At 43.9% G+C, this 17,787-nt stretch overlaps 1 protein-coding gene and 1 pseudogene across 1 annotated transcript; both read left to right on the top strand.

Annotated features, from left to right (window-relative positions):
- Nucleotides 1-3,581: 3,581 nt before the first annotated feature.
- LOC106579028 (beta-Ala-His dipeptidase-like) lies at nt 3,582-7,426 on the top strand (annotated as a pseudogene).
- Nucleotides 7,427-10,034: 2,608 nt separating this feature from the next.
- LOC106579297 (G-protein coupled receptor family C group 6 member A) lies at nt 10,035-16,189 on the top strand. Its single transcript, XM_045701767.1, has 8 exons — nt 10,035-10,580; nt 10,915-11,080; nt 11,221-11,355; nt 11,535-12,296; nt 12,940-13,152; nt 13,745-13,868; nt 14,098-14,402; nt 14,635-16,189. The coding sequence occupies exons 1-8, from the start codon at nt 10,384-10,386 to the stop codon at nt 15,499-15,501; spliced, it is 2,769 nt and encodes a 922-aa protein (XP_045557723.1). The 5' UTR covers nt 10,035-10,383; the 3' UTR covers nt 15,502-16,189.
- The last annotated feature ends 1,598 nt before the right edge of the window (nt 16,190-17,787 follow it).

Here is a 17,787-nt window from a genome sequence, read left to right as displayed (position 1 = left end):
GTTCTGATAGAAAGTTAAACAGTAATCCCAGTTGAGACAGTGCTAAGTCGTGTGTTGGGTCACACTGACCCTGATCTTTGATCCTCGAGCCATGGCAGAGTCCTATCAAGTCAATCAGATACCAGAGACTACCTACAACCATAGACATTAGATTACTAGAGCAGACAATTCCATTCAAGTCACTGCTGTGTGTTGTTTTGGAATTCTATTTCTATGCCCCCACACTCTCAGGAGGAACATAGAAATCTAAACTCACCAAACCACCCATACCTCTACAAGTATATAATTCAGCAGCTAGAGACAAGTAGAAGCCAGTAGAACTAGATTGAGGCAAATATTGCTAGAATGTACGGTATGGCATAAGTTATTACTTGGTTATTATCATCACTGGCTTCCTGTGGCGTCTTACTCTCCCTCACAGACGAAGTTCATTGTTGTTGCGTTCCTGTTACTCCACACTTCGGCTTCCTCTTCTTCCTCCTCTTCCTCTTCTCCTGGAGCTGCAGGCATGTTGGAACCACTGTTTCAATACATACAGTGGGGGGAAAAAGTATTTGATCCCCTGCTGATTTTGTACGTTTGCCCACTGACAAAGAAATGATCAGTCTATAATTTTAATGGTAGGTTTATTTGAACAGTGAGAGACAGAATAACAACGAAAAATCCAGAAAAACGCATGTCAAAAATGTTATAAATTGATTTGCATTTTAATGAGGGAAATAAGTATTTGACCCCCTCTCAATCGGAAAGATTTCTGGCTCCCAGGTGTCTTTTATACAGGTAACGAGCTGAGATTAGGAGCACACTCTTAAAGGGAGTGCTCCTAACCGTAGCTTGTTACCTGTAAAAAAGACATCTGTCCACAGAAGCAATCAATCAATCAGATTACAAACTCTCCACCATGGCCAAGACCAAAGAGCTCTCCAAGGATGTCAGGGACAAGATTGTAGACCTACACAAGGCTGGAATGGGCTACAAGACCATCGCCAAGCAGCTTGGTGAGAAGGTGACAACATTTGGTGCGATTATTCGCAGATGGAAGAAACACAAAAGAACTGTCAATATCCCTCGGCCTGGGGCTCCATGCAAGATCTCACCTCGTGGAGTTGCAATGATCATGAGAACAGTGAGGAATCAGCCCAGAACTACACGGGAGGATCTTGTCAATGATCTCAAGGCAGCTGGGACCATAGTCACCAAGAAAACAATTGGCAACACGTTACGCCGTGAAGGGCTGAAATCCTGCAGTGCCCGCAAGGTCCCCCTGCTCAAGAATACATATACATGCCCATCTGAAGTTTGTCAATGAACATCTAAATGACTCAGAGTAAGTGTTGTGGTTAGATGAGACCAAAATGGAGCTCTTTGGCATCAACTCAACTCGCCGTGTTTGGAGGAGGAGGAATGCTGCCTATGACACCAAGAACACCATCCCCACCGTCAAACATGGAGGTGGAAACATTATGCTTTGGGTGTGTTTATCTGCTAAGGGGACAGGACAACTTCACCGCGTCAAAGGGACGATGGACGGGGCCATGTACCGTCAAATCTTGTGTGAGAACCTCCTTCCCTCAGCCAGGGCATTGAAAATGGGTCGTGGATGGGTATTCCAGCATGACAATGACCCAAAACACACGGCCAAGGCAACAAAGAAGTGGTTCAAGAAGAAGCATATTAAGGTCCTGGAGTGGCCTAGCCAGCGTCCAGACCTTAACCTCTATGGGCTAGGCGGGACGAATTCGTCCCACCTACGTAACAGCCACTTGAAGCCTGTGGCGCGATTTTCAAAACCTTAAAAATCCTATTACTTCAATTTCTCAAACATATGACTATTTTACAGCTATTTAAAGATAAGACTCTCGTTAATCTAACCACACTGTCCGATTTCAAAAAGGCTTTACAACGAAAGCAAAACATTAGATTATGTCAGCAGAGTACCAAGCCAGAAATAATCAGACACCCATTTTTCAAGCCAGCATATAATGTCACCAAAACCCAGAAGACAGCTAAATGCAGCACTCACCTTTGATGATCTTCATCAGATGACAACCCTAGGACATTATGTTATACAATACATGCATGTTTTGTTCAATCAAGTTCATATTTATATCAAAAACCAGCTTTTTACATTAGCATGTGACGTTCAGAACTAGCATACCCCCCGCAAACTTCCGGGGAATTCGCTAACATTTTACTAAATTACTCACGATAAACGTTCACAAAAAGCATAACAATTATTTTAAGAATTATAGATACAGACCTCCTCTATGCACTCGATATGTCCGATTTTAAAATTGCTTTTTGGTGAAAGCACATTTTGCAATATTCTAAGTACATAGCCCAGGCATCACGGGCTAGCTATTTAGACACCCGGCAAGTTTAGCACTCACCATAATCATATTTACTATTATAAAAGTTTGATTACCTTTTGTTGTCTTCGTCAGAATGCACTCCCAGGACTGCTACTTCAATAACAAATGTTGGTTTGGTCCAAAATAATCCATCGTTATATCCGAATAGCGGCGTTTTGTTCGTATGCGTTCCAGACACTATCCGAAATGGTAAAGAAGGGTCGCGCGCACGGCGCAATTCGTGACAAAAAAATTCTAAATATTCCATTACCGTACTTCGAAGCATGTCAACCGCTGTTTAAAATCAATTTTTACGCCATTTTTCTCGTAGAAAAGCGATAATATTCCGACAGGGAATCTCCTTTTCGGCAAACAGAGGAAAAAATCACAAAGGCGGGGGCGGTCGGGTCACGCGCCTAAGCCCAGTGTCCCTTGATCGGCCACTTGAGAAAGGCGATAATGTGTTTCAGCCTGGGGCTGGGATGACGACATTCTGTTTTTTCCCGGGCTCTGAGCGCCTATGGACGACGTAGGAAGTGTCACGTTAGAGCAGAGATCCTTAGTAAAAGATAGAGATGGAAAAGAAGTTCAAGAAATGGTCAGACAGGCCACTTCCTGTAAAGGAATCTCTCAGGTTTTGACCTGCCATTTGAGTTCTGTTATACTCACAGACACCATTCAAACCGTTTTAGAAACTTTAGGGTGTTTTCTATCCATATGTAATAAGTATATGCATATTCTAGTTACTGGGTAGGAGTGGTAACCAGATTAAATCGGGTATGTTTTTTATCCAGCCGTGTCAATACTGCCCCCTAGCCCTAACAGGTTTTAATCCCATAGAAAATCTGTGGAGGGAGCTGAAGGTTCGAGTTGCCAAACGTCAGCCTCAAAACCATAATGACTTGGAGAAGATCTGCAAAGAGGAGTGGGACAAAATCCCTCCTGAGATGTGTGCAAACCTGGTGGCCAACTACAAGAAACGTCTGACCTCTGTGATTGCCAACAAGGGTTTTGCCACTAAGTACTAAGTCATGTTTTGCAGAGGGGTCAAATACTTATTTCCCTCATTAAAATGCAAATCATTTTATAACATTTTTGACATGCGTTTTCTGGATATTTTTGTTGTTATTCTGTCTCTCACTGTTCAAATAAACCTACCATTAAAATTATAGACTGATCATTTCTTTGTAAGTGGGCAAACGAACAAAATCAGCAGGGGATCAAATACTTTTTCCCCCCACTGTAGATGACCACCAAAATCAGTTTGTTCAGGTGAGGAACGAGCACTATTATGGCATTCTACTTGGAGTTGGGACTCATACCTACTCTCTGTTACTGAACTGTACAATGATAGAAATATACATGTTCTTGTGCTGTAGCGCGGTGAATAGAGAGAAACCGAAGCAAAATAATGAGAGAGAGAGAATGAGAGACAGACAGACAGACAGACAGACAGACAGACAGACAGACAGACAGACAGACAGACAGACAGACAGACAGACAGACAGACAGACAGACAGACAGACAGACAGACAGACAGACAGACAGACAGACAGACAGACAGACAGACAGACAGACAGACAGACAGAGAATGGGAGAGAGAGAGAGAGAGAGAGAGAGAGGGGGAAGAAATGGGAAGGGGTTTAACACTTTCATGATAAATACTGTGGTCTCTGATAAAGTCATCAAAATGATTCTGAATGTGGGTCAGTGGGGCTGTTGCAATGTTCTCTGCACATATCCCTGACCTAGACAGTCTATGGCTGTGTCTAGTTATTATTATACAATCTATGCAATAGTCTGACCCTTTCCTGGTTGGTGCCTGACTCAGAGGCTGAAGGAGTGGGTTGCTGTTCAGAGTAACTCAGGAGATCACACAAAATGGGGAGAAGTTGAAAGGATCCTGAACATGACAGCAGTGAGGATCCAAGAGATGGGAGGCACAGTGGAGTTTGCAGATGTAGGCACTAATCAGGTAGGCTACAATACACACCATCAGTCATGCCTATTATTCTCCACATAATGTGACACAATTCGGTGTAATAATTTGTCTTAAAATACATTTTAAAAGAATGTACTTTTCTGGTCTATCACATAAGCTGCCCAGTGGGGAGACTGTGCCGCTTCCACCGGTGATACTGGCTGAGTTTGAGAGGGACCCAAAGAAAGCTAGTCTCTGTATCTACGGCCATGTGGATGTCCAGCCAGCCAAGATGATGGACGGCTGGACCACAGACCCCTTCAATCTAACAGAAATCAAAGGTATTGCTGCATGTTACATGCCATGAATGGAGAGGTTTGATGTATGTCCAAAATAATAACAGGAGCTGAAAAAAGTACATTTTGAGAGAACGTAATGTCCACTCACTGTTTTGCTGGGCCAAAATGGGATATTTTAAACAAATCAAAGTTTGATTACTTAGAGAAAAGAGGAATGTCCACTCACTGTTTTGCTGCTCCCATACGGGATCTTTTAATAAACCTTAGATGATATAATCACAACCAGGTTGCCTGCCTGCTATTCATAGGCCAGCTTCAGCTAGCTAATGTACCCTGGTATTACAAATGTGACAATATGAGAATGAAGGTGGCTCATGGTTTTGGTTCCCTAGGTAACCTGTATGGGCGAGGGGCCACGGACAACAAAGGGCCAGTCCTGGCCTGGCTTCATGCTGTGGAGTCCTACCAGGCCACAGAGAAGGTTAGGATTTGCCCTGAAACAGCACAGATGAAATCTGAATCTTAATGTTCTGCTTGCAGTCTCTAGTTAGTTTTCAGAAATGATCTAACCCATGCAGTGTTGCTTTACATAGCAATGGTTATTAAAGGGATTCTGTAATGCATATATCATAACCTCAATGTTTGGGGTAATCTGTGAGTCTGAATATAAAACAATTTGTGGGATTGTAGTGGTCAAACAGTATGTGAATAAGACAGCATGTCACTGACTGGTAGGATTGCCTAGATCTATTGATTTCAGGAGATACCAGTGAATATTACATTTACATTTTAGTAATTTAGCAGACGCTCTTATCCAGAGCGACTTACAGTAGTGAATACATACATTTCATGCATTTTTTAATTTGTTTTGTTTTTTGTACTGCCCCCCCGTGGGAATCGAACCCACAACCCTGGCGTTGCACACACCATGCTGGCGTTGCAAACACCATGCTCTACCAACTGAGCCACAGGGAAGGCGTATAAAGCTCATCATTGAGGGTCTGGAGGAGGTGGGCTCATACGGTCTGTTGGAGTTGACCAGGAAGAGAAACGACAGCTTCTTTGCAGATGTGGACTTCATAGTGATCTCTGACAACGTGTGGGCGACCAGAACCCCAGCCCTGACCTATGGAACCAGAGGGAGCAGCTATTTCTTTGTGGAGGTGATGCTATAGCTCATTTGATTGGTCAAATAAAAATATGACACACTCTACCAGGGTACCATTTGTTCAGTATCTTCCTCTGTTACGTGTTTCAGGTTGATGGCCCGAAACTGGACTTCCATTCTGATAGCCTTACTGGGTGAGATACAGAGGCGTTTGACTGACAGCTCTATCCAATCGTCAAGAAAATATAGGCGCAACTCTCTTGTCTGATAGAAAAAATATATAATTTCATTCCGTTATAGTTCAGGTCAGAAGTCCCTGCACCAAGCAAAAATTTAAGATAAAGGTGTATGTGAACTAAGGTGCTTACCCAAACTCAGTTCTAGTTAAAACATGTTTCATCCCAAAATGTTTTCATTATTTCTTATTCCTCCCAAACAGGAAGTCTGTTGGATCACAGTCTGGGGTCACTGATGATGTCGCGCCACTCACTGAGGATGAGAGGAAGCTCGATGACAACATCAGCTTTGACCTGGAGGAGATGAAGAGTATGGCTGGGGTCAAACACTTCCTACAGGACACTGAGGTACTTGTCTGACCAATTATGGTCATTGTCATGCCAAACATTGATAATGTGTCGCGAGAATTTTGCTATCTCAATGGTTGAACTCAACTATCACTCAAGCTTTGTCTATTTCCCCAGAGGTCGTAAATCTCCGGTTAATAAAGAATTAGACAAAGTCTCAGATTCTGCAATAGATCAATACTTTATTCAGAGAGCGCTCTGACTTCAAAATGAGAACACAATCTTTTTATAGCACACACACACACAAATGAACTCACATCAGTAGAAACTCCACCTCTCTTTAGGCGGGCTGTATTTATCCAAAGTTCACATACATTGTTTATCACCCTTCTGCAACATGTTTCTTCATCTTCTGCAAGCCTAGCCATTTCTAACAGTTTTTCTCCTCCATAGGGTGGGGAGGCCTCTTTCCAGTTATTAGTTTCAACGTTATCACAAGTCGACGGTTCAGTTGTCCTTGAATGTCTCAACTATACCCAGCTCATATTGCGAAATAGTAACACAATGGCCTAGTCACACACATTATTGGATTATGACTCTAACTTATTTCATACAATTATATGGTTTCAGGATGGAATACTTTAGTCATTATCTTAAACATACAAATTATTCTATCATAATGGCATAACAACCATTGGAGTTGGCTATACTAAACTAATCTGGGCGTGAGGAGGAAGACGTGTTTTGTCAGTGGGTACTGTAGAAGTCGATGTTTGACAGAGTGTGATTACTTTTTTTGGCCTAGTGGTTAGAGCGTTGGACTAGTAACCGAAAGGTTGCAAGATCGAATTTCCGAGCTGACAAGGTAAAAATCGGTCGTTCTGCCCCTGAACAAAGCAGTTAACCCACTGTTCCTAGGCTGTCATTGAAAATAAGAATTTGTTGTTAACTGACTTGCCTAGTTAAATAAAGGTGAAATATATATATTTTTTAAATACAAACAAAGTGTCTTAATATATATACAGGAGGAAGTCCTCATGGCTCGATGGCGTAACCCATCCTTGTCCATCCATGGGATCCAGGGGGCCTTCTCAGAACCAGGCACCAAAACTGTGATCCCCAAACAGGTCACAGGGAAGTTCTCCATCTGACAGGTCCCCAACATGGACCCTCCAGATGTGGAGAGGAAGGTACAGAGTATCTACCTGCCATGGTTTGAATGACAGGGGTACCATGGTTGGGACAGGAGAATACCCATAACAAATCCTTTAAGAATCAAAATACAAGCACGGACACCCCGTAACCCCTGTAACCCCTGTAACCAGTGAGTGAGTAGTAAGTGATTATAAGTTGCTCTGGATAAGAGCATCTGCTAAATTACCAAAATGTAAATGTATTGGTCTCTGAGTAAGTGTACAGTATAGAAAAGTTGGCTTGCTCTATCTATGCAGACATTAGATGAGATTTGGAGGATGCAACAGTTGTGTTTTTATTGATTATGCTGACAGGTCACTGTGTCAGTCTGCTAGAGGAGAAAACAGAGTGAGAGACTAAGAGAGAGAGAGAGAGAGAGAGAGAGAGAGAGAGAGAGAGAGAGAGAGAGAGAGAGAGAGAGACCTAAACAGAGAGTACACAGAGGCAGAATACCTGGCCACTGTGACTGACCCAAACTTAAGGAAACCTTTGACTATGTACAGACTCAGTGAGCATGGCCTTGCAATTGAGCATGGCCTTGCTATTAAGAATGGCCTCCATAGGCAGACCAGGCTCTCAAGAGAAGATAAGCTATGTGCACACTGCCCACAAAATGAGGTGGAAACTGAGCTGCACTTCCTAACCTCCTGCCAAATGTATGACCATATTAGAGACACATATTTCCCTCAGATTACACAGACCCAAAATAATTTGAAAACAAACCCAATTTTGATAAACTCCCATATCTATTGGGTGAAATACCACAGTGTGCCATCACAGCAGCAAGATTTGTGACCTGTTGCCACATTAAAAGGGCAACCCGTGAAGAACAAACACCATTGGAAAGGAAAGGAGGCTGCCTTAATCAACATCCATGTCTTCGGCACCCAGGGAACCGTGGATTAACAGCCTTGCTCAGGGGCAGAACAACAGATTTTTACCTTAGCATCTTGGGGATTCAAACAAGCAACCTTGCGGTTACTGGCCCAATGCTCTCATCGACAACGATGAGACAGCCTATAGGGAGGAGGTCAGAGACCTGGCCGTGTGGTGCCAGGACAACAACCTCTTCCTCAAGACAAAGGAGATGATTGTGGACTACAGGGAAAGAAGGACCGAGCACGCCCCATTCTCATTTTGGCATGGGTCCTCAGATCCTCAAAAGGTTATATAGCTGCACCATTGAGAGCATTCTGACTGGTTGCATCACTACCTGGTATGGGAACTGGTTGCATCACTGAAACTACAGAGGGTAGTGCGTATGGCCCAGTACATCACTGGGGCCAAGCGTCCTGCCATCCAGGACCGCTATATCAGGCGGTGTCAGAGGAAGGCCTTAAACATTTTCAAAGACTCCAGCCACCCTAGTCATAGACTGTTCTCTCTGCTACCGCATGTCAAGTGGTACCGGAGCGCCAAGTCTTGGTCCAAAAGGCTCCTTAACAGCTTCTACCCACAAGCCCCCCTACCCTATTTTACACTGCTGCTACTCTCTGTCTATTATCTATGCATAGTCACTTTAACTCTACCTACAGGTACATATTACCTCAATTACCTCGACTAACCGGTACCCCATGTACATAGCATCGCTATTGATCAATTATTTGTTACTTTTATTTTCAATTTTTTACTTAACACTTATTTTTCTTAAAACTGCATTGTTGGTTAAGGGCTTGTAAGTAAGCATTTCACTGAAAGGTTTCTACACCTGCTGTATTCGGCGCATGTGACAAATAACAACTGATTTGATTTGATTTCTAGCGAGGGAAAGATTAATGGAGAAAAGTACAGCGAGATATTTGATGAAAACCTGCTTCAGAGCGCTCAGGACCTCAGACTGGGGAGAAGGTTCAACTTCCAACAGGACAACAACCCTAAACACACAGCAAGACAACGCAGGAGTGGTCTCTAAAAGTCCTTGAGAGTGGCCCAGCCAGAGCCCGGACTTGAACCCGATCAAACATCTCTGGAGAGACCTGAAAATAGGTGTGCAGTGACGCACCCCATCCAACCTGACAGAGCTTGAGAGGATCTGCAGAAAACAATGGAAGAAACTCCCCAAATACAGGTGTGCCAAGCTTGTAGCGTCATACCCAAGAAGATTTGAGGCTGTAATCGCTGTCAACGGTGCTTCAACAAAGTGCTGATTAGAGGGTCTGAATACTTATGCAAACGTAATATTTCAGTTTATTTTTAATACATTTGAAAAAAGAAAAAAAAACTGTTTTCGCTTTGTCATTATGGTGTATTGTGTGTAAATTGATAAGGGAAAAAACGATTTAATTAAATTTAGAATAAGGATGTAACGTAACAAAATGTGGAAAAAGTCAAGGGGTTCTGAATACATTCCGAATGCACTGTAAGTGTTATCCAAGTGTTAAAAAAACACTTGGGTATTGTGAGAACATTTCAGGAAAAGCAGTGAGAACACACTTAAGTCTTTCATCTTCAACAATAAATGTTTATATTGTACATCAGATAGAGATCATCTGTGACTTACATTTGTGTGACTTGTCTGTCTGTCATCATTAGCTGGAGCAAGTGAGTCAGTCAGTGTGGATGTCTGTCAGAGAGAGTGGGCTGGGCTGGGAGGAGGCAGGGTTATGCCGACATTAGATGAGATTAGGAGGAAGTAACAGGTGTGTTTTTACTGAAGATACTGTCAGGTCACTGTGTCAGTCTGCTAGAGGAGAAAACAGAGTGAGAGACAGAGAGAGAGAGAGAGACAGGGACAAAGTGAGAGGAAGGGAGAGAGAGAGAGACAGAGAGAGGAAGAGAGAGAGAGGGAGAGAGAAAGAGAGCGAGAGAGAGAGGGGGAGACAGTGAGAGGAAGGGAGAGAGAGAGACAGATAGAGGAAGAGAGAGAGAGAGAGAGAGAGAGACGGAGGCAGTGAGAGAGAGAGGGAGAGAGAGCGGGAGTGTGTGAGAGAAACTGCAACGAGAGACTCCAAAATTGAGAATTGGACAGTACCACCAGAGAAAAATTATGGCGCCCATGGGTGATGTTCTCCACCTGTTAGTCATCCTGTCGTTGTTGGAGAAAGGCAATGCCAAAGTGGGAGACTTCAAAGCAGCAGGCGCTACAGCACCAGGAGATATCATCATTGGAGGGCTGTTTTCCATCCATGAGGGAGTAGAGGAATCCCCCAACATCTCAGCACCCCATGTATCACAGTGTGTCAGGTACAGTAAGTGCCAAAATAAGATTGGGTGTTGTAAAGAGATTCCTGAGGATTCTCTCTCTCTCTCTCTCTCTCTCTTTCTCTGTGGGGTGTGTGTGATTCTGTCCGCATTTATGACTAAGTTTTCGTGAGAGAGAGTTTATTTACTCACAGGTTAACCACAGACAGTGTGATGATCCAACTATGCCTTATGTACCTTACACAAACACACACACACACACACACACACACACACACACACACACACACACACACACACACACACACACACACACACACACACACACACACACACACACACACACACACACACACACACACACACACACAAACAGGTTCAACACGGACGGGTTCACCCAGGCATTGGCTATGATCCACGCTGTAGAGTCGGCCAACAGATCCCCTGTCCTGACTACACTAGGGATCTCTCTGGGGTACCGTATCCACGACTCCTGCTCTGATGTCACCACCGCTCTGAGGGCCTCAGCTGACTTCACACAGGTAAAGGCTCTTTAGCCAAAACGTTGGTCAGATCAATCCACAGCAAGTATAGATGAGTGTGTGACCTGTTCTTCATTTGTATAGTTTCTCTTCCATTAGCCAGCATCTCATTTAAATGACGTACATTCTTTACTTCACAGGAGCCCACCACGGACTGTGGGGGAGGGGTCAACACCTCTAACTCTTCCTCGCCAATCATGGCCGTCATAGGGGCCTCTTCCTCTGAGATTTCCATCTCCGTTGCCCGGCAACTCAACCTAAAGCTCATCCCTCAAGTAAGCAGCCAAAACCCACCCACAGAGTGATGGTTGATGGACAGTAACAAAATAAATAATAATAAAGAACTGAGTTGTGTAGAATAAATGAAATAGACAGCAATGATGATACAGATGATTGGCCAAATCAATCCAACACAATGTAGACAGAAATTCATTCTCTCTTCGAATCATCACAGATCAGTTATGCCTCCACTGCCATCATCCTGAGTGACAAGAACCGTTTCCCTGCTTTCCTGAGGACCGTGTCTAGCGACCTGTACCAGACACGGGCAATGGTCCAGTTACTTAGCGACAGCAAATGGACCTGGGTGGGCATGATCACAACGGATGGAGACTACGGCCTCTCTGCCCTGGACAGCTTCGTCTCCCAGGCAACCGCCTCAGGGATCTGTGTGGCCTTCAAGGAGATCCTCCCTAATTCGCTAACCAGTCCTGACGGCGAATCAGCAATCAGCCAAGCCGCCGCAACCCTCAAATTGAACCCCAATGTCAAGGTGGTGGTGTCATTCGCCAAGCCTACTCAGATGATGTACCTATACCAGAAGCTGAGGGGTGTGTGGTCGGGGCTGGGAGAGAGGGTGTGGGTGGCCAGTGACAGCTGGTCCTCGTCCAACGAGGTCTTGGGAGAAATGGACCTCCCAGATATTGGCAATGTGGTGGGCTTCTCCTTCAAAAGAGGGAACCTGGCTCCTTTCCATCACTACCTGATGAATCTGAGTGACATCAATGATGTCATAGGAAACAACTCCTTCCTAAAGGAGTTCTACTCCCTGCTAAACAGGTCGGACAACTCCAGGGTTTTGTCCCCAGCAGAGATCCTGCTACACAACAGCTTTGTCTTCAATGTGGAAATGGCTGTCAGTGCCATCGCCCATGCAGTGGCTGATATCTGCAGCAAAAAGGACTGCAAGACACCAGGCACGGTCCAACCCTGGGAGGTAGCTACTGCACAATTCCTCATGTCTACAGCACATCAGACTGCACTTATATACTGAATCTCATCTAATATTCACTGAATATACCAAACCTGAGGAACACCTTCCTAATATTGAGCTGCACCCACACTTTTGCCCTCAGAACAGCCTCAATTTGTTGGGGCATGGACTCTACAAGGTGTCAAAAGTGGTCTATAGTGATACTGGCCCATATTGACTCCAATAATTCCCACAGTTTTGTCAAGTTGGTTGGATGTCCATTGGGTGGTGGACCACCCTTGATTCACACAGGAAACTGTTGAGCATGATATACCCAGCAACGTTGCAGTTCTTGACACCTGGCACATACTACCATATCCCGTTCAAAGGCACTTAATAGCACACATACACAATCCATGACTCAATAGTCTAAAGGCTTAAAAATCCTTCTTTAACCTGTCTCCTCCCCTTCATCTACACTGATTTAAGTGGATTTAACATGTGACATGAATAAGGGATCACAGCTTTTATCTGGATTCATCTGGTCAGTCGATATCATGGAAAGAGCAGGTGTTCTCAATGTTTTTTATACGCAGTGTATTTTTGATATGGCTTGGGTCTATGGTATGTGAACTTACATATGAAAATGCATTTGCATGCATTCCAGGTGCTTGGAGCCCTGAAGGACAGTTGCTTTGAGCTGGAGGGGAAAAGCTACTGTTTTGATAAGAAAGGAGACATCAACATGGGCTATGATGTAACCCTGTGGAGGTCTGTGAGAGGGGTCATCAACGTCCATGACGTTGTAGCTGAGTACCATCCAATCAACAACAGCTTCAGCTACACCAACGGAAACACCAAAAATCTCACTGACCTGAGGGTAAGGGTAAGGGTAAAGGTTAGGGTTAGGATTAGGGTAAGGATTAAGGTTAGGTCTCAATCTCTTTGTCTGTTTGCTAGGCTGCCACACAAAGGTTCAAGTACACATCCATATTAACCTATTCCACTTGACATAGAGAGACACAAACACAAACAGGCCGGAATGTCAAAGAATTTACTTCTTCTTTCTCAAAGTGACTAAAGAAAACTAAACATACCTGTTTGAGAGACTTCTCAGCCAAACTGTAAAACAAGTAAAGATGGAAATTAAATAACTCCTAATCAGTGAAACAATGGGCATTGTTTGAATGTGAAAACCACATACCTTGGCACATACTGGGAGCACCTGTCTGTTATCACACATTCCTGTTTGATCTCAGTGATGATCTAAAAAACAAAAAACACAAAACTCAAAACACAAAACTGAATACACCTGGTCTATTGAACACGGTTTTAAATCGAGAGCTAGTTTAAACTGTGCCCAGGACACTGGTCTTACATGTAAAGGCTTGTTTGAATACTACTATTAATAGATTTCAGTCACAGTTTTCTTGGGTCAGCCATTTAAATTAGTGCATTGTGTCCCGGTGCAGGACGTGGTGTCTGTGTGCTCGCCTAGCTGTGAACCTGGGAAGTTCAAGAAGACTGCTGAGGGTCAGCACACCTGCTGCTATGAATGCATCAACTGCACTGAGAACCACTACTCCAACTACACTGGTTAGTTCTCCTGTAGTGTCTCTCTATACACACCAGCGTACTCTTTCTCTCCTCAGTAAACTGGTGTTGCCCTGTTGTTCACACAATCTTCCTCCATTTCTTCAATACTTTTCCTCAGATTTCCCAACACTGTCATTATCCAACAATGTTAGTACTAGGCAACAACACACACATTTCCACGCTAAACAGTTGTTCAAGTACTATCCTACCTTACAACCCTTCTCTCCAGACATGGACCAGTGTCTCTCTTGTGATACAAAGACAGAGTGGTCCCTGGAAGGGAGCTCTGGGTGTACCCATAAGACCCTGGAGTTCTTCTCCTGGCAGGATGGCTTCGCGGTGGTGCTGCTGGTGCTGGCGGCCCTGGGCATCGTCCTGGTTCTCCTGGTGGGGGCTCTCTTCCTACACCACCACCAGACCCCCGTTGTGAAGGCTGCCGGGGGGCCTTTCTCCCAGATCATCTTGCTCTCCCTAGTGGGAAGTTTTGCTAGTGCTGTGTTCTTTGTAGGTCATCCCAGCAGCCTACAGTGTAAGGTATGTACGGTACACACAGTTTGGGAAACACTGCTGTAATGCACTGTCTGTGACATTGTCTGAATGTACCAGTGTTATTTTGTGAATTCATGGTTTATTGTGTGTGTATTGTTCTGAACCTTTTGCACCTTTCTGGTAAGGAATTCAGTTTGTAGACGCAAAGCTAATTTAAATACAAAGAGATAGTACATTTCTGTCTCAATGTCGCATATTTTCTCATCTCATCATCAAGGTGCGCCAGGTGCTGTTTGGCCTCAGCTTCACCCTGTGTGTTTCCTGCATCTTGGTCAAGTCCCTGAAGATCCTGCTGGCCTTCCAGCTCAACCCTGACCTGAAGGACGTTCTCCGCCGCCTCTACCAACCCTATGCCATCATCTGTCTCTGCGTGGCCCTACAGGTCCTCACCTGCACCCTGTGGCTGGTCCTGCAGAGCCCCCGGGAGAAGGCCACCATCTTCACCACCACTGTGTTGGCCGAGTGTGACGAAGGCTCCCAAGTGGCGTTTGGTGTGATGCTGGGCTACATCGCTGTCCTGGCGCTCGTATGTTTTGCCTGCGCGTTTAAAGGCCGCAAGCTGCCACAGAAGTACAACGAGGCCAGGTTCATCACCTTCAGCATGCTCCTCTACCTCATGTCCTGGGTGATATTCGTGCCCATCTACGTGACCACCTCAGGGAAGTACCTGCCAGCAGTGGAGATGGTGGTCATCCTCATCTCCAACTATGGCATCCTCAGCTGTCATTTCTTCCCCAAGTGCTACGTCATCCTCTTCAAAAAGGAGCACAACACCAAGAGTGCCTTCATGAAGAACGTGTATGAGTATTCCAGAAAGGGCATTACTGTCTCTAGCTCTGTCTCTGAGACTTCAGTCTCTCAGACAGAAGACAAGTGCATCAGTCACCCTTACTCCATCAGTTCACCTTCCTTCTTCATGTCTACTACACCAGTAGAACCCACAGCACCTCAGAACTGCTGGTCCGTTGACCGGAACATTCAGAGCATTGACACTGCAACCCATTGCACCGTCGTAGACCATGGAGCGTTTTTCACAGGTCAGATGACTCGACCACACTGTCTGAGGAGAAGCATGAGCCTATGAGTGGAGTGGACCAGTGTCTGGAACTTTTACATCTTACAGTACATCGCACAGTGTTTCTCTGTGATCCTCTCTTTGGTTTGACTGTTCCCTTTTTGCTTAGTCTATTGCATGTTTTTTCCTAAGTTTTTCTTTTTTACATTCAAGGCAATATAGGTAACACTTTATTTGACACTTATATGGACATGACAGTGTCATAAACAAACAAACTCTGTCATACGGTGTTATATTCATCTATCTATATTTGTATTGGTTAAGCGTCAATGGTGTACAGGGTTGATTTATTTCTGAACTGCATATGATTTCTATACTGTGTGAAATGTTCTAACTAAGCATCATGGAGGATGTTGGTTTTTGCTATAGATATACCGTGATGTTGTGTGTTGGATCCCTGAATAGGCAGGTTCTATGTGTGATGTGTACAGTAAACAGCATTTCTATCGATTATGGGAGCCGATGCAGCAGGATACAAACGAGATATTACCTTTCATATTGAAAACAAGTCTACGATGAACACTATAGTTGGAATTTGTGTAAGGTTCTTAATGCATACCTAGTTTGTCAGTGGACGTTATTGAAGTTCTTGCATATTTCTAAATACCTTGAAATCTATTTCCACATTATTCATGTATATTATGAAATGTATATATTCACATTACTTTGTGTACAGTATATTAAAAGTTTGAATGTGCAGTTGACTTTCAGTTGCTGTTTCCATGCTCTAAATACATGTCCATTCAATTACTTACCCATTTAATTTGTTATGGATACATGGGACGGTAGCGTCCCACCTGGCCAACATCCGGTGAAATAACAGAGCGCCAAATTCAAATTAAATTACTATAAATATTAAACTTTCATGAAATCACAAGTGCAATGCATCAAAATAAAGCTTAACTTGTTGTTAATCCAGTCACCATGTCAGATTTCAAAAACGCTTTACGGCGAAGCAAACATGCGATTATCTGAGGACAGCCCTCAGCACACAAAACATTACAAACAGTTAGCAGCCAAGTAGATTAGTCACGAAAGTCAGAAATATCAATAAAATTAATCACTTACCTTTGATGATCTTCGTATGGTTACACTCAGTAAACTCCCGGTTACACAATAAATGTTCATTTTGTTCGATAAAGTCCCTCTTTAGATCCAAAAACCTCCATTTTGTTGGTGCGTTTTGTTCAGTAATCCAATGGCTCAAATGCGGTCACAACGGGCAGACGAAAATTCCAAATAGTATCCGTAAAGTTCGTAGAAACATGTCAAACGATGTTTATAATCAATCCTCAGGTTGTTTAGCCTAAATTATCGATAATATTTCAACCGGACAATAGCGTCGTCAATATAAAAGAAAAACAAGAAAGGCGCACTCTCGGTCGTGCGCAGAAACCAGCTCTGAGGACATCCCAGGGTCCACTCACTCAATGTTGTCATTCTCCCTCATTTTTCAGAATAAAAGCCTGAAAAATGTCTAAACACTGTTCACAACTAGTGGAAGCCATAGGGAACGCAATCCGGGTCATAACCATTTATATGGTGAATAGGCTTTCAATGGAAAAACACCCATTTCAAAATAATGGCAGTTCCTGGATGGATTTTCCTCAGGTTTTTGCCTGCCATATCAGTTCTGTTATACCCACAGACATTATTTTAACAGTTTTGGAAACTGTAGAGTGTTTTCTATCCAATTCTACCAATTAAATGCATATTCTAGCTTCTGGGCCTGAGTAGCAGGCAGTTTACTTTGGGCATGCTTTTCATCCAAAATTCAGAATGCTGCCCCCTATCCTAAAAAGGTTTTAAACAGGTGTAACTTCTCTCTCTCTCTGTGTCTGTTGACATCTTGACACCGTATCTGCTTCTTCTCACTGTCTGCTCTGTTTGCAGAGCCCACCTGAAGAGCACACATATGTTACCTATTTAGGCTGCAGGTCTAATGCCACAGTGACACAGGAAGAAAGAGAGAGAGAGAGAGTGCTGCTGGCATTTTCCCAGTGCCCAAACACACATGTTTGTAGTAACTGTATGTACACTGAGCTCTTCCCTCCATAGTCTGGAGCCCTGTCCTTCAAAGCTCAAATATCCTGGGCTCTACAGTAGTAGAACATTCCATGAATGAACTCTGGGCTGCTGCTCTGCTGCTGAACAGTAGTCTCAGAAACCTGACCCTAGGCAGCAGCAGAGACTAGGGTCTGGTTTCAATGACAAACTCTTTTGGCAACTTTGATAAGAGAAAAAAAATTCAGACAGACAACTCTCTCAACAAATCACGAGGAAGACATGCCAGAA

This window comes from Salmo salar, chromosome ssa02, assembly GCF_905237065.1.
Source record: "Salmo salar chromosome ssa02, Ssal_v3.1, whole genome shotgun sequence".
Classification (NCBI taxonomy): Eukaryota; Metazoa; Chordata; class Actinopteri; order Salmoniformes; family Salmonidae; genus Salmo; species Salmo salar.
Note: the sequence above shows the minus strand (reverse complement) of the source record. Positions and strands in the feature narration are given on the sequence as shown.

What these genes read in the sequence shown, in the direction of transcription:
- LOC106579297 (XM_045701767.1), top strand. Translation starts at nt 10,384, where the DNA reads ATGGCGCCCATGGGTGATGTTCTCCACCTGTTAGTCATCCTGTCGTTG. An exon ending in CATGTATCACAGTGTGTCAG is followed by an intron (nt 10,581 to 10,914) that starts GTACAGTAAGTG and finishes ACACACAAACAG; the next exon opens with GTTCAACACGGACGGGTTCA. An exon ending in AAAATCTCACTGACCTGAGG is followed by an intron (nt 13,153 to 13,744) that starts GTAAGGGTAAGG and finishes GTCCCGGTGCAG; the next exon opens with GACGTGGTGTCTGTGTGCTC.